At 48.0% G+C, this 17,134-nt stretch overlaps 1 protein-coding gene across 8 annotated transcripts in view; it reads right to left on the minus strand.

Moving 5' to 3' along the window:
• MEF2D (myocyte enhancer factor 2D) overlaps positions 1-17,134 on the minus strand; it is a 213,126-nt gene that overhangs the window by 36,863 nt on the left and 159,129 nt on the right. For all 8 annotated transcript variants that reach the window (XM_063947095.1, XM_063947092.1, XM_063947098.1 and 5 more), the window contains one exon: positions 862-1,065. In XM_063947095.1, the coding sequence (XP_063803165.1) occupies positions 862-1,065 (204 nt within the window). The remainder of the gene's footprint in view (positions 1-861; positions 1,066-17,134) is intronic.

Here is a 17,134-nt window from a genome sequence, read left to right on the forward strand (position 1 = left end):
TCGTCTCTTGGAAGAAAAACGAGGACGTTTAGGAGGACCGCTGCAAGTGACCCAGGTTGTGGTGTACAGGGGGAACCAATCAGAGGTAAGCTTTATAGGAGCATTTACTGTATATAGCAGGGTTCCAGCACTTACATACGTAGAGCACTAACCTCTGCCGATCACTTTTGTCGCTGTAGGCCTTTATGTGGCAGGGGGACCGGTATCAAAGGGAGAGACACATCAAACCTTCTGAAGAGGACATTACCCATGGTATCATTATACATTTCATACGAGGCCACCAAAGTCCCTAATTGAAGGACTTGGGTTGAATCTCCTCTATAACGGTGCTTTGACAGGTCATAGTAAGTGCTAAGACATTGCTAAATACAAGGAGAGAATGCGGAACCCGAAACCAATACCATGGGGTGGGGTGGGGGGGGGGGGGGGGGGGTTAACTGTATGCAATGCCTCACAGCCCATAGAGGTGCAAGGATTACCGGAATTGGCCAATGTGTGTGCAGTCGGGCATTGCGGCACACCGCGTACAACTGAACTCTCCCCTATCATTGGTTACACTTTTACATTTCCTAAACGACACTAGAACATTGGCAATGAGAACAGGATTGGTTGCTAAGGGCACCAGGAGATCCCCTTGTTTCTAGAAGCTGCTGGTTCGGTTCCGGTCTACCCTTTGGCTGCATACAAGCCGGCAAAGTCGGACATGGATTATAAAAAAATTTAAAAATGATTTCTGAAACCAACCCGCAAACATGATATCGAGCTAGTGCATGGTGGGACTTGTAGTTCCTCAACTGCTCGGGATCCACAGGCACAGGAGATGTAGGGGTCTGCGGGGGTGTAACATGGGGGGGTGCTCACCTCTATAATGTCGGCATTTGTCCGGCTCTCGTGAGGCTCGTTGTACTCGGTGTATTTCAGCAGCACCTTGTCCATATCGGTGCTGGCGTACTGGAACAGTTTGTTTGAGTGGTTGAAGATGATGAGGGCGATCTCGCAGTCGCAGAGGACGCTGAGCTCGTAGGCTTTCTTCATCAGGCCGAATTTACGCTTTGTGAACGTAACCTGGAGAAGGAGACGGAACGTCAGAAAGGACCACATGATGGGATGGAGGGGTGTAACATATGCAGAGGACAAAGGAAGGAACAACAGGTGTAATAGCAAATGCACACAGCTGTCACTACATTCGTCCTGTGATTTCCAGGGGTGTAACACTGTCTTGTGCTGATTGCTATTTAAGCAGATGCCCATAAGACTATTTGTATTAGGCAAAAAAGCACCTTTTGTCCCACTCAATAAACAAGCCCCGCCCCCTTACGTCTCTTGACCGTCTGACTGTTCCATGTTGGAATGTTTACAAGCATCGAGCGTCAGCTCTAAACACTTTGCAAAGCTAATAGACTGAATAGTGTTTATTCTAGCACCATGCACCTGTCACAACCCGTGCAGTTCCTCTTTCCTACCTGGGGTGTTGCTCTCTGCTCTGGTGCTTCTAGCACACTCTGGTGTGCATCTCAGCACCAAGATCAACACCAGAGTGTGCTAGAAGCACCAGAGCAGATGGTGACACTACAGGCAGGAAAGAGAAACTACACAGGTAGTGAAAGGTGCAAGATGCTAGAATGAACACTACTGAAGGATAACGCCATTCGGAAATGATCTGAATAATTAAATTCCGATTACTTGATATAGGGCCCCGGCCTGAAATCGCCTGTTGGAAACTGAGAGACACACTCTTTCTGGCGGTTATTGTGTTGTAAATAAATGATACGGTGCACTATATGGTTTAGATGCTTCCATAGGATGCACAGGAAGGTTAGTTTACAAACATTTCTGTAGATCAGCAACGCGCTTCTCAACTTTCAACAGATTTCCCAAATTCCCACCCAATTCCCTAACTGTGTGGAGTCTACATGTTCTCTCCTTCTGCAAGTTTTCTCCCATTACTCCAGATGACTCCCACAATCCAAAAATCACACCGGTGGGTCAACTGGATTTTGAAAAGATTAACCCTACTGTGTGTCTATGCGGTAGAATAAATTGTAAGCTCCAAGGGGACAGGGACTGACTAGGCCAAATATTCTGCGCAATATAAATAACTGTTAATAAATAGGCCTTTTTGTCCAGTAAACTGGCTATGACAACACAGGGTTCTATTCATGAAGCAGTGAAAAGTGTGGAGAAGTGAGCCAGTGGAGAAGTTGCCCATGGCAACCAATCAGAACTGAAGTAACATTTATAATTTGCATACTATAGTACGAAGCAGCTGATTGGTCGCTCACTTCTGCACTCTTATCACTGCTTTATACATTTACCCCAATGTGATTTAGTAACGTTACCCATTAAAGTAATCTGAAGGTATAAAACCCATTTAGACAACCTGCAACTTTGCAAGAAAAGTATAGGCTTTTCTTAGAGACAATTATAGCGCCACCTACATGTGTAGAACCATGAAAAATAACAGTGAATAGCGGTTTTTATTTTATATATATATATATATATATATATATATATATAGATATATAGATATATATATATATAGATATATATATCTATATATATATCTATATATATATATATATATATATATATACACACACACACACACACATACATATACACACACACACACACACACATACATACACATATATATATATATATATATATATACACACACAGACAGATAAATCGATAGATAAATTGATAGATCGATAGATCTATTTTTTTTTTGTTATTATTATTATTTTATTTAAAGTGACCAGGTAAATCCCACCACAGACATTACTAAGTGATCCTAGTCCTCGAATTTGTCAGGAAAAAAAAATAAAGTGAAAATGAGAAGGATTCTTGGGCACTGTACGTGAGGTGGAGAGGTGTGTCTGCTATCAAAGGGTGTTCTTTTATTGAACCGTAAGGCAGCGGATGACAAGCTGACCTATATTAACGTGCCAGGTATGGTGAAAATCTCCCCCAGTACCACAAGCGGCTGATAACAGTGGTGTTTATGTGGCGCTCGGCCCTCTCATGGTCACATGTGCACTTGCAAGGAACATGCCCCATAATTCATCCTTCACCCGAGCCTTACGTGATATGACAGTTTCCAGGGTAACCCAGCGAACAGCCTGCATCTTGCATACACTTACAGGCATCGCACAATCTGCTTACAAACAAACAGGGACAGCCATATGCGCGCTATGGACAAGACAAAAACCCATAGAGGGGCTGTACAGCTCCGAACCCACAGCGGCCCCCGTCTAGTGATTATCTGGATGACCCACATACAAAATGCAACTTATTTTATATGAAGGAAAAGTTGATCGAAAAATACAGATGCAGAAGTTTCAGGGAATTGTTGTTCAAGATGAGGCAGTGACTGCAGGGGCTACAGCACCGTACACCGCCAAAGCATCAGGGACAGCACCCGTCAGTAAGTTTACTGAATTAGTAACAATGTAAACAAAAACCATATATTAGTACATATCGGACATCCTACTGGCACTAATCCAGGAATGATTGTTCCCCACACACACAAAATAATTTTCAGATTGTGGTTTAACAAGCCCCTGACTTACAGAGATGTCAACTATTCCTAAACTAGAGGTCTTCTTAAATAATATTTAGTTAAATACACAACAACAGTGTGCTATGGCCACAGTAACCAATAACAAATCAGCTTAATTTAGTCTAACGTACTCTACACTAACCACAGATAATACATGATTCATTGCAGAGGCTTACATTCAGGCCTGCACAGGAGAACAAAGATGGCTGACAGGAGGAGACGCTGACTGGCTATCTATAGATGGGGACCACAGAAAGAGGAAAATAGAGATAGCCATCTATAGATGGGGACCACAGAAAGAGGAAAATAGAGATAGCCATCTATAGATGGGGACCACAGAAAGAGGAAAATAGAGATAGCCATCTATAGATGGGGCCCACAGAAAGAGGAAAATAGAGATAGCCATCTATAGATGGGGCCCACAGAAAGAGGAAAAATAAGATTTTACTTACCGATAAATCTATTTCTCGGAGTCCGTAGTGGATGCTGGGGTTCCTGAAAGGACCATGGGGATTAGCGGCTCCGCAGGAGACAGGGCACAAAAAGTAAAGCTTTTTCAGATCAGGTGGTGTGCACTGGCTCCTCCCCCTATGACCCTCCTCCAGACTCCAGTTAGGTACTGTGCCCGGACGAGCGTACACAATAAGGGAGGATTTTGAATCCCGGGTAAGACTCATACCAGCCACACCAATCACACCGTACAACCTGTGATCTAAACCCAGTTAACAGTATGATAACAGCGGAGCCTCTGAAAGATGGCTTCCTTCAACAATAACCCGAATTAGTTAACAATAACTATGTACAATTTATGCAGATAATCCGCACTTGGGATGGGCGCCCAGCATCCACTACGGACTCCGAGAAATAGATTTATCGGTAAGTAAAATCTTATTTTCTCTATCGTCCTAGTGGATGCTGGGGTTCCTGAAAGGACCATGGGGATTATACCAAAGCTCCCAAACGGGCGGGAGAGTGCGGATGACTCTGCAGCACCGAATGAGAGAACTCCAGGTCCTCCTTAGCCAGAGTATCAAATTTGTAAAAATTTACAAACGTGTTCTCCCCTGACCACGTAGCTGCTCGGCAAAGTTGTAATGCCGAGACCCCTCGGGCAGCCGCCCAAGATGAGCCCACCTTCCTTGTGGAGTGGGCCTTTACAGATTTAGGCTGTGGCAGGCCTGCCACAGAATGTGCAAGTTGGATTGTGCTACAGATCCAACGAGCAATCGTCTGCTTAGACGCAGGAGCACCCATCTTGTTGGGTGCATACAATATAAACAACGAGTCAGATTTTCTGACTCCAGCTGTCCTTGCAATATATATTTTTAATGCTCTGACAACGTCCAGTAACTTGGAGTCCTCCAAGTCACTTGTAGCCGCAGGCACTACAATAGGCTGGTTCAGATGAAATGCTGACACCACCTTAGGGAGAAAATGCGGACGAGTCCGCAGTTCTGCCCTGTCCGAATGGAAAATCAGATATGGGCTTTTGTAAGATAAAGCTGCCAATTCTGATACTCTCCTGGCAGAAGCCAGGGCTAGAAGCATGGTCACTTTCCAAGTGAGATATTTCAAATCCACCTTATTTAGTGGTTCAAACCAATGAGATTTTAGAAAGTCCAAAACCACATTGAGATCCCACGGTGCCACTGGAGGCACCACAGGAGGCTGTATATGCAGCACTCCCTTAACAAAGGTCTGGACTTCAGGGACTGAAGCCAATTCTTTTTGAAAGAAAATCGACAGGGCCGAAATTTGAACCTTAATAGATCCCAATTTGAGACCCATAGACAATCCTGATTGCAGGAAATGTAGGAATCGACCCAGTTGAAATTCCTCCGTCGGAGCACTCCGATCTTCGCACCACGCAACATATTTTCGCCAAATTCGGTGATAATGTTGCACGGTTACTTCCTTCCTTGCTTTAATCAAAGTAGGAATGACTTCTTCTGGCATGCCTTTTTCCTTTAGGATCCGGCGTTCAACCGCCATGCCGTCAAACGCAGCCGCGGTAAGTCTTGAAACAGACAGGGACCCTGCTGAAGCAAGTCCCTCCTTAGAGGTAGAGGCCACGGATCTTCCGTGATCATCTCTTGAAGTTCCGGGTACCAAGTCCTTCTTGGCCAATCCGGAACCACTAGTATCGTTCTTACGCCTCTTTGCCGTATAATTCTCAATACTTTTGGTATGAGAGGCAGAGGAGGAAACACATACACCGACTGGTACACCCAAGGCGTTACCAGCGCGTCCACAGCTATTGCCTGCGGATCTCTTGACCTGGCGCAATACCTGTCCAGTTTTTTGTTGAGGCGAGACGCCATCATGTCCACCATTGGTCTTTCCCAACGGGTTACCAGCATGTGGAAGACTTCTGGATGAAGTCCCCACTCTCCCGGGTGAAGATCGTGTCTGCTGAGGAAGTCTGCTTCCCAGTTGTCCACTCCCGGGATGAACACTGCTGACAGTGCTATCACATGATTCTCTGCCCAGCGAAGAATCCTTGCAGCTTCTGCCATTGCACTCCTGCTTCTTGTGCCGCCCTGTCTGTTCACATGGGCGACTGCCGTGATGTTGTCCGACTGGATCAACACCGGTTTTCCCTGAAGCAGAGGTTCTGCCTGGCTTAGAGCATTGTATATTGCTCTTAGTTCCAGAATGTTTATGTGAAGAGACGTTTCCAGGCTCGTCCATACTCCCTGGAAGTTTCTTCCTTGTGTGACTGCTCCCCAGCCTCTCAGGCTGGCGTCCGTGGTCACCAGGATCCAATCCTGTATGCCGAATCTGCGGCCCTCCAATAGATGAGGACTCTGCAACCACCACAGAAGAGACACCCTTGTCCTTGGAGACAGGGTTATCCGTAGGTGCATCTGAAGATGCGACCCTGACCATTTGTCCAACAGATCCCTTTGGAAAATTCTTGCGTGGAATCTGCCGAATGGAATTGCTTCGTAAGAAGCCACCATTTTTCCCAGGACTCTTGTGCATTGATGTACAGACACCTTTCCTGGTTTTAGGAGGTTCCTGACAAGCTCGGATAGCTCCTTGGCTTTTTCCTCCGGGAGAAAAACCTTTTTCTGAACCGTGTCCAGAATCATCCCTAGGAACAGCAGACGAGTTGTCGGCATTAACTGGGATTTTGGAATATTCAGAATCCACCCGTGCTGTTTTAGCACTTCTTGAGACAGTGCTAATCCCATCTCTAGCTGTTCTCTGGACCTCGCCCTTATTAGGAGATCGTCCAAGTATGGGATAATTAATATGCCTTTTCTTCGAAGAAGAATCATCATCTCGGCCATTACCTTTGTAAAGATCCGAGGTGCCGTGGACAATCCGAACGGCAGCGTCTGAAACTGATAGTGACAGTTTTGTACAACGAACCTGAGGTACCCCTGGTGTGAGGGGTAAATTGGAACGTGGAGATACGCATCCTTGATGTCCAAGGATACCATAAAGTCCCCCTCTTCCAGGTTCGCTATCACTGCTCTGAGTGACTCCATCTTGAACTTGAACTTCTTTATGTACAGGTTCAAGGACTTCAGATTTAGAATAGGCCTTACCGAGCCATCCGGCTTCGGTACCACAAAAAGAGTGGAATAATACCCCTTCCCTTGTTGTAGAAGAGGTACCTTGACTATCACCTGCTGAGAGTACAGCTTGTGAATGGCTTCCAAAACCGTCTCCCTTTCGGAGGGGGACGTTGGTAAAGCAGACTTCAGGAAACGGCGAGGTGGATCTGTCTCTAATTCCAACCTGTACCCTTGAGATATTATCTGCAGGATCCAGGGATCTACCTGCGAGTGAGCCCACTGCGCGCTGTAATTTTTGAGACGACCGCCCACCGTCCCCAAATCCGCTTGAGAAGCCCCAGCGTCATGCTGAGGCTTTTGTAGAAGCCGGGGAGAGCTTCTGTTCCTGGGAAGGAGCTGCGTGTTGCTGTCTCTTCCCTCGACCTCTGCCTCGTGGCAGATATGAATAGCCCTTTGCTCTCTTATTTTTAAAGGAACGAAAGGGCTGCGGTTGAAAAGTCGGTGCCTTTTTCTGTTGGGGAGTGACTTGAGGTAGAAAGGTGGATTTCCCGGCTGTAGCCGTGGCCACCAAATCTGATAGACCGACTCCAAATAACTCCTCCCCTTTATACGGCAAAACTTCCATATGCCGTTTTGAATCCGCATCGCCTGTCCACTGTCGCGTCCATAAAGCTCTTCTGGCCGAAATGGACATAGCACTTACCCGTGATGCCAGTGTGCAGATATCCCTCTGTGCATCACGCATATAAAGAAATGCATCCTTTATTTGTTCTAACGACAGTAAAATATTGTCCCTGTCCAGGGTATCAATATTTTCAATCAGGGACTCTGACCAAACTACCCCAGCACTGCCCATCCAGGCAGTCGCTACAGCTGGTCGTAGTATAACACCTGCATGTGTGTATATACTTTTTTGGATATTTTCCATCCTCCTATCTGATGGATCTTTAAGTGCGGCCGTCTCAGGAGAGGGTAACGCCACTTGTTTAGATAAGCGTGTTAGCGCCTTGTCCACCCTAGGAGGTGTTTCCCAGCGCTCCCTAACCTCTGGCGGGAAAGGGTATAATGCCAATAATTTCTTTGAAATTATCAGCTTTTTATCAGGGGCAACCCACGCTTCATTACACACGTCATTTAATTCTTCTGATTCAGGAAAAACTATAGGTAGTTTTTTCATACCCCACATAATACCCTGTTTAGTGGTACCTGTAGTATCAGCTAAATGTAACGCCTCCTTCATTGCCAAAATCATATAACGTGTGGCCCTACTGGAAAATACGGTTGAATCGTCACCGTCACCACTGGAGTCAGTGCCTGCGTCTGGGTCTGTGTCGACCGACTGAGGCAAAGGGCGTTTCACAGCCCCTGACGGTGTTTGAGTCGCCTGGACAGGCACTAATTGATTGTCCGGCCGCCTCATGTCGTCAAACGACTGCTTTAGCGTGTTGACACTATCCCGTAGTTCCATAAATAAAGGCATCCATTCTGGTGTCGACTCCCTAGGGGGTGACATCCTCATATTTGGCAATTGCTCCGCCTCCACACCAATATCGTCCTCATACATGTCGACACACACGTACCGACACACAGCAGACACACAGGGAATGCTCCTAACGAAGACAGGACCCACTAGCCCTTTGGGGAGACAGAGGGAGAGTTTGCCAGCACACACCAAAAGCGCTATATATATATCAGGGATAGCCTTATAATAAGTGCTCCCTTATAGCTGCTTTGTTATATCAAAATATCGCCATAAATTTGCCCCCCCCTCTCTGTTTTACCCTGTTTCTGTAGTGCAGTGCAGGGGAGAGACTTGGGAGCCGTCCTGACCAGCGGAGCTGTGAGAGGAAATGGCGCCGTGTGCTGAGGAGATAGGCCCCGCCCCTTTTCTGGCGGGCTCGTCTCCCGCTATTTAGAAAAATCAGGCAGGGGTTAAATATCTCCATATAGCCTCTAGGGCATAGGTCTTCAACCTGTGGCCCTCCAGCTGCTGCGGAACTACACATCCCAGCATGCCCTGCCTCAGTTTTACCATGCCTTAATAGCAAAACTGTGGCAGGGCATGGTGGGATGTGTAGTTCCGCAGCAGCTGGAGGGCCACAGGTTGAAGACCCATGCTCTAGGGGCTATATGTGAGGTATTTTTAGCCTTTATAGGTATTCATTTGCCTCCCAGGGCGCCCCCCTCCCAGCGCCCTGCACCCTCAGTGACTGCCGTGTGAAGTGTGCTGAGAGGAAAATGGCGCACAGCTGCAGTGCTGTGCGCTACCTTTAGAAGACTGCAGGAGTCTTCAGCCGCCGATTCTGGACCTCTTCTTATTTCAGCATCTGCAAGGGGGTCGGCGGCGAGGCTCCGGTGACCATCCAGGCTGTACCTGTGATCGTCCCTCTGGAGCTTGATGTCCAGTAGCCAAGAAGCCAATCCATCCTGCACGCAGGTGAGTTGACTCCTTCTCCCCTCAGTCCCTCGCTGCAGTGATCCTGTTGCCAGCAGGAATCACTGTAAAATAAAAAACCTAGCTAAACTTTTTCTAAGCAGCTCTTTAGGAGAGCCACCTAGATTGCACCCTTCTCGGCCGGGCACAAAAATCTAACTGGAGTCTGGAGGAGGGTCATAGGGGGAGGAGCCAGTGCACACCACCTGATCTGAAAAAGCTTTACTTTTTGTGCCCTGTCTCCTGCGGAGCCGCTAATCCCCATGGTCCTTTCAGGAACCCCAGCATCCACTAGGACGATAGAGAAATAGAGATAGCCATCTATAGATGGGGACCACAGAAAGAGATAGATAGATAGATAGATAGATAGATAGATAGATAGATAGATAGATAGATAGATAGATAGATAGATCTTGGCAACCATTAACAAACTCAGGGGGTCATTCCGACCCAATCACACGCATTTCTTCGCAGCCGTGTGATCAGGTCCGAAATGCGCATGCGCGGCGGCCGCATTGCACAGGCGCATCTTTGCCCGGCAGCGACGCTGCAAACGAAGAAAGCGGTCGCAGCTGCGACCGCAAGAAGATTGACAGGAGGAATGCGTTCCAGGGCGTCAACTGACCGTTTTTCTGGGAGTGGTGCGGCAAACGCAGGCGTGTCCTGGCATTTGGAGGGCGGATGTCTGACGTCAATTCCGGGACCTGCATGGCTGGAACGATCGCACAGGGTAAGTAACTCTTACCCTGGTCTACTTCTACACAAAACTTTTTTTGCCTGCACAAGCGTTCGCAGCCTTGCTATGCAAAAAAGCCGTCCCCCATAGGCGGCGTCTAGTTGATCGCACGGGCAGCAAAACGTTGCTACGTGCGATCAACTCGGAATGACCCCCTCAGAACACAAGGCTGCGAGTCCTGTAACCTTCATAATGACGAATTGCTATGGAGCAAAGTGGATCTACCATGATTTGACAAGACTCAGATGAAATCTTATCCGTGGCCCCACGCTGTGATTACAGATCTTTCTGTGGCTACACAGGAAGACTCTACGGAACAGAAAATGACTTTACAAGAGATTTCAGAGCCCTCCTGTCAGTCAGAGATGATTTCTATACTAGAAAGCAGATAGCACCCCGACATCCCAATATGGCCCATTTGTGTCTGCCATTGTGTTTCCTGGTGTTAGGGTCTGGTCGTAAGCCACCCAGGGTCCCTTCACACCTTGATCCTTTCCAGCAGCCACAGTGCTTTCCCATGTCAGTCACTATCTGAATCCATCACTTGTCAGATATCTGGGAGGCTGAACTGGGGCCTCTCCAGTGTCTGGAAATAATCTTGAGGCAAGAGCCTGTCTGACTACGCTGCTAACAGGCCTCAAGAGAAAGTCGTCATATCTAAACCCCTGTCTATGCGAATACCTACTTAGAAGATGTTATATGCCCATATTACTTCTTGGATAGAAGAACTGCAGAGGGGGAGTATATCAGAATGGATGCCCAGGACCTGGCTGTCATTAAGGTGCCGCCATATCGCAATAGAAGATATACGAGATCATAAGGGGGAGCTATTGTGCTCTGTAATCCGCCTGGTTATAGATCTGCCAGTGGTGCGCTGGCATGCACTGCCTTCAGCAGACCCACCATACAAATTCTGTAGGCCTCAATATCCATCAATCACTATGAGAAACAGTTTGTTTATAGTCACAGGATGCTGAGTGAACAGAGAATAAAACAAGCTGTGTTCAAGGTCTTCCCAGCATCCCGTGAGTATAGACAACGCATTCCTGAGTAATAGTGATCACCAGACCACCAGTGAGTGCATGTTCTGGGAAGCCACGCACACTCCCAAGGAGAGACCGAACCACTATGGGCCCAGTGCAGATTAGAGAGTGAAAGCAAAAATCTGATTGGCCGGAATGGGAGAGGCCATCTTTTACCTATACAACCCCCCCCCCCCCCCCCCCCGCCAAGGGTTCTGTGAGTGACAAATCATTGTCCAAGAAGACGGTGCTATGAAGGACATCACAGGAACAAAATTGTCATAATCAACGTTTCGGTCCTATAAGGACCTTTTTCAAGATATCATACTGTATGCTGAAACGGTGACTCAAATACTTCTGAATTATCCATTAGGACAATTTGGTTCCTGTGATGTTCCCCTGAGGAAATACACCTCCAAACCTGTCTGCACCAAGCCTGGTCAGTGGTCTCCCAATTCTTAACTTGTGCATATGGGCAGTTGTGACATTTTGGGAGCGTGACCGCGTGTCAAGCCCCCTTTCTCGTCACGCTGGGGACTTGCTCTGAAAATTCTTGCACAGGGTTCTAGCAGATCTGGGGCCGGCCCTGCGCATATGAGATGTCTCCTCAGGATTCTCATGGCCACAGAAGTCCTTGATGACCTGTAGCAGATTTATTATATACCGTCCAGTCCAGTATATTAACTATAGTGCATACAGTATATGCTATGATTTAGCAGGGGGGGGTGGAGGCGGAACGACAACAGGGTAAAATTCCCCTTTTGGAAGTGTCAGGTGCCATCTATTGGATGAATGAAGGATGAATCACAGGCCCTGGGACTATCACGGTCCCGCTACTAGCTGTGACCTCAGTGCCATGTGCTGTCTCTGTCCTTCTCCACGTGATACTGTCTGCATTCCTCTGTGGTTTCCATGCTAGAGCTCTCACAGCCAGCTGCCCCGGAGCCGTCACCCCTCTCATCATCACTCCGTTCCCAGGCACGCTGGTGATCAAATGCATCTGAGTGATCTGCCATTACCCCCAGAGCTCGGACCTCTGCTCTGCAATGTCTAATTACCACAGCTATACTTTCTCATGCTGTATAATGTCACAGAACCGCAAATCACTTTAACCCGCGCTGCCCCACAATGAGGACGGGATAATCTCCGAATGTACATGAAAGGACTGACCTACTGTAGAACGTATTCCAGCTGATATCCGCAGATGAACCCAGAACCTCAGATATGCTTACACAAAAATGGTACACCCTGGATGTGAGGTGTACCAATATAGCTAGCCCGGGCCTGTAATTGCCGTCAAGAAATAACCACGCACACTGTAGAATAGAGGACAACAGTGACCGCCTTAAGAGTGCATTTACCAATGTCATTTCAGAGCAACATTCAGAGCCGGATTGGCAACTGGGCCGGCCGTACAGCGGTTCCCACACACTAGGGGGCAGCCACATATAGCTATATCACCAGCGTGTGGGCACTGTGACTTATGTGAACTGGGGTTTCAGTGTGGCATAATGTGTACTGGGGGCAGGGCCGGATTTAGGGGGGGGGGCGAAGGGGGCGACCGCCCCTTCCTAACACAGTCATAGCCACGCCCACTTTTGAGCAGAAGAGAGCTCTCCTGGGAGAGCCTGAGGCAGAACGATGTGCTGCAGCTTATAACACAGCAGCACAGAGGATCCAGGAGAGCAAAGGTTACAGAGCATTTGCCCCTCACTTGCTGGTGTGTGGGTACTAGGGCTAATAAATACAATTACCCCATAGCACAGTCACATGTACATAGAACAATCACAAAGCTCTATCTCAGTCTCACTAAAAAAAGTTCAGTCAGAATTGAGAGAGGAGGAGTTAGGATTGCAGATGGGAGGAGTTGGGACTGTAGAGGGAGGAGTCAAGATTAAACAGTAAACCGCCCCCCCTAAAGAAAATTCTAGATCCATCCCTGACTGGGGGTACTAACACATCTGTGGTGCTGGGAGTATGTACACATTAAACTTTTTAAAAATATCATTTGTAGGAACCCCTACAAGTCATTTGCCCTTGGTCTACTTCAAACCTTTATCCAGCCCGGACAACATAATCTCCACATTCATCTCTGGGTGGTCTCCTGTGATCCAACAAGGGGTGTGAGGTGCACGTAGACTGAACACAAGGCCGATATATTTATCTGGAAACCTTTACGGCACATGCGCTCCTCTGGCTGTACGCACAGCTGTGCTACCTATACGGGATCACTGACATCAGAAATGGAGTAGCCAAGCGTTGAGCATTCCTGGGACGTGGCCTGAAGTGAACGCTAAATACTACCAACATTTTTGTAGATGCCACCATAAGCTGAGGCAATTTTTGTTGAACCACTGGTGGTACTTCTGTGTACAGGGCTTGCACTGCCCGGCACACACTACTGCACAAGGGCAAGGCTAAAACTAGGATATTATCGCACCCACGACTCCGCTAACGGTAGCAAGACCGGACGCAGCAGCATCCACCAATGAACCATGCCCATGGTGTACTAACTCTCACAATGAATGATCAGTATACTTGGGGACACACCCAGCAGACCGTTCTGGTGACAACACGCCAGGTTTGTGCATGGCAGACATCTGGATGAAATGCGAGCTCCGCCGACTTCAGGTGTGAGAGCGGGCCGTCTTGAGGCTCAACCAATATTTTTTAGACTGCAGTTCACTAGGAACTAGTAACACCACAGAGACACGAGCCACAAAGTGCCTCCTACCTCAGTGACGCCATGGGAACCCAGTGAACGGATAGGCTGAGCAGGTGTTTTTGCCCTTGGTGTATGTGGGTGACTGAAACCCCTTAAGTAGAGGATGTGTATAAATGCTGATCAGGCATGATATTTACATTTTAACAGAGCCGTGCTATTTATAAACAGACACCCAAAATGAGGAAACGCAGGATGAGAGACTTTGGTGTCTCATTATATGGACCGTACAAGACTTCCTGTAAATGTTCTTAGCGCCTCTGCTTACTTCCATCACACTCAGCAGGCAGGATGGCAAAGACTCCACGATCTGTCCCACAGCCCTCCACACACAGCAGGGCCCAGCAACCCATAACAGCGTCTACGTATCATCCACTCTATCTGACAACAATATCAGGCCGGGCCCTGAGCTAATTAATGTCTCTCTGCCATACAGTCTCACTCACTTCTCCTGGGAAAGGGGAGGGGGAGGGAGGCCTGGAAAACAGGCCCTCTGTCATGCTGAGCCGCTTATTAGTAGGGATTACTGAATTATATTAACACTTCATTGTAATAGGCCCTTGTATATTTGCTGAGGCTTTAAAACGCAATCCGTGTGGCGTAAATCCAAGTCTTGCAAGTGGCGGGTACATGGGCAGAAAATGTGTCACACGCACAGATTTCCATATAAGACAGAGGAGAAACAAAGAGGATATAGGCTATGTGCCAATATACAGTATGGCTGTTTTCCAGGCCATCTAGGTAAGATAGGGAAAACTTTTTATGCACTAAAAAAATTTCTTTGAAAGCAGTGATTAAGGGCGGCTATTACTGCTAAACACACTTTCCAGAACTTTTTTCCTATATTTTTTTTCCCCATCACACGCAAAAGAACAGAACAAAACAAAACAAAAACAAAACAACACAACACCATACAGTATAGACACTAACAGTAAAATTAAACATGGCAAAAACATACACGCTCAATAAATCCATGTACTAAATGGCACACAGTGCTCACATATCGAAATATACCACGTGGCTGCACGGTACTCCGTACAGATATATATACCACAGGACTGTGCGGTACTCAGTACAGATATATAGATATAGATATATATAGCATGGCTGCACAGTACTCAGTACAGATATACACTGCATGGCTGCACGGTACTCGGTACAGATATATACTGCATGGCTGCGCAGTACTCGGTACACATATACGCTGCATGGTAGGTAGTACAGATATATACTGCATGGTACTCAGTACAGATATATAATGTATGGCTGCACGGCACTCAGTACAGATATATACTGCATGGCTGCATGGTACTCAGTACAGATATATAATGTATGTCTGCACGGCACTCAGTACAGGTACAGATAGATAGATAGATAGATAGATAGATAGATAGATAGATAGATAGATAGATAGATAGATAGATAGATAGATAGATAGATAGATAGATAGATAGATAGAGATATATACACACTGCATGGCTGCACGGTATGCAGTACAGATATATACTGCATGGCTGCACGGCACTCAGTACAGATATATATACCGCATGGCTTCATGGCACTTAGTACAGATATATACTGTATGGCTGCGTGGTACTCAGTACAGATTATATATATATATATATATATATATATATATATATATATATATATATATATATATATATATATATATATATATATATATATATATATCCTATATAATAGCCCAGATCTGTGACTTTGTGCTTCATTTGCTAACACTGGGCGGAGTCAAAACACTGGGCGGAGTTAGTCAAATGAGTCACAGATCTGGGCAAATCTATAGGAGACTTGGAGCAGGAGCAGATGGTATGGGCATGGCACAGGCAGGGGTGCATACCTCCCAACTTTCTTCAGGCAGGAGGGACACACGCACAGCAAAAAGGGGGCATGGCCAACGTGAAAGGGGGCGTGGCTTCGCGGGTGGACCGGCGATCGCGAGCCACGCCCCTGTTTTCGTCAGTGACGGGGCATGCCCAGCGCTCTGTGAGCTGCTGGCATGCCCCCAGCGGCGGATTATGAGTCCGGGGGGCCCAGGGCACTTGAGACAGGAACCCTATCTCATTGCTGTGCCTGCTGTGGGTTTGAGGGCGTGGCCTAATTGCAGGCCTCGTGGCCACGCCCCCTTATGCAAATTCCGTGATTTTTTTTTTAATGGGATTTTGGCCCCTCAGCTAGGGGTAAATCCAGAGGGGGTGGTTGCTCCCCCCTACACACCCGCACAGGCAGAAGACAGCAGGGAGGCTGCTGCCTCCCTGCAACACCACAGACCTGCCAACACGCAGCAGCGTGTGCTGACTGTAACACAATGCTGCTGCTGTTGCTGGCAGGACAGGGGAGCTTCAGAGCTGGGACAGAGCTACTCCAGCTGGGGGCCCCCCTAAAACGGTGAGGCCCGGGGTACGTACCCCCTGGGCCCGCCCTTAATCCGTACCCCCTGATGCCCCCTCTCCCTCTGTCTCCACTAAATAGATGCTGTGTGCATGCTAAGCAGAACAGCGAGTACAGGAGCTTCCCAACTCCCCCCCCCCCCCCCCCCCCGCCGCGGGACACTGCGGCCCGCGGGTGGGACAGTGGGACAGACCAAAAAAAATGGGACTGTCTCGCGAAAATCGGGACAGTTGGGAGGTATGGCGGTGTGTCAGGGGGTATGCCGGATCTCTCTGACGCGGAGGAGCGTCACTTTCTGGCACACTCCACGCTTCTTAGCTGCAGTTTTGTGGGGCACCAGCCGCTGTGCAGGTTCCGTACTGCCTCTGTTATCTCCAGCCCCGGCAACCCCACCGCATACTTGCCGACATTCTGGCTGCTCTCTGCAGGAGAGAGCAGCCAGGTCGGCTCAGCAAGGGGGCAGGGGAGGACTGTGACGTGGGGAGGAGGTGGACCGGAGGCGGGACGGGGGTGGAGCAGAGGTGGGACGGGGGCGGAGTTTCAGCGGCACATCCTTTAAGCCACGCCCCCGCTCTGCAATGCCGCAATCATCGGCATTACACTGCAGGGGGCGTGGCTATGATGACGCGATTCAGCAAGAATCACATCATCAACTGCCCGGACCGCCCACTTTACACACTAAGTGGGCGGACGGGCAGGAGGACCCCTGATTCCGG

Source organism: Pseudophryne corroboree, chromosome 12, assembly GCF_028390025.1.
Source record: "Pseudophryne corroboree isolate aPseCor3 chromosome 12, aPseCor3.hap2, whole genome shotgun sequence".
NCBI lineage: Eukaryota > Metazoa > Chordata > Amphibia > Anura > Myobatrachidae > Pseudophryne > Pseudophryne corroboree.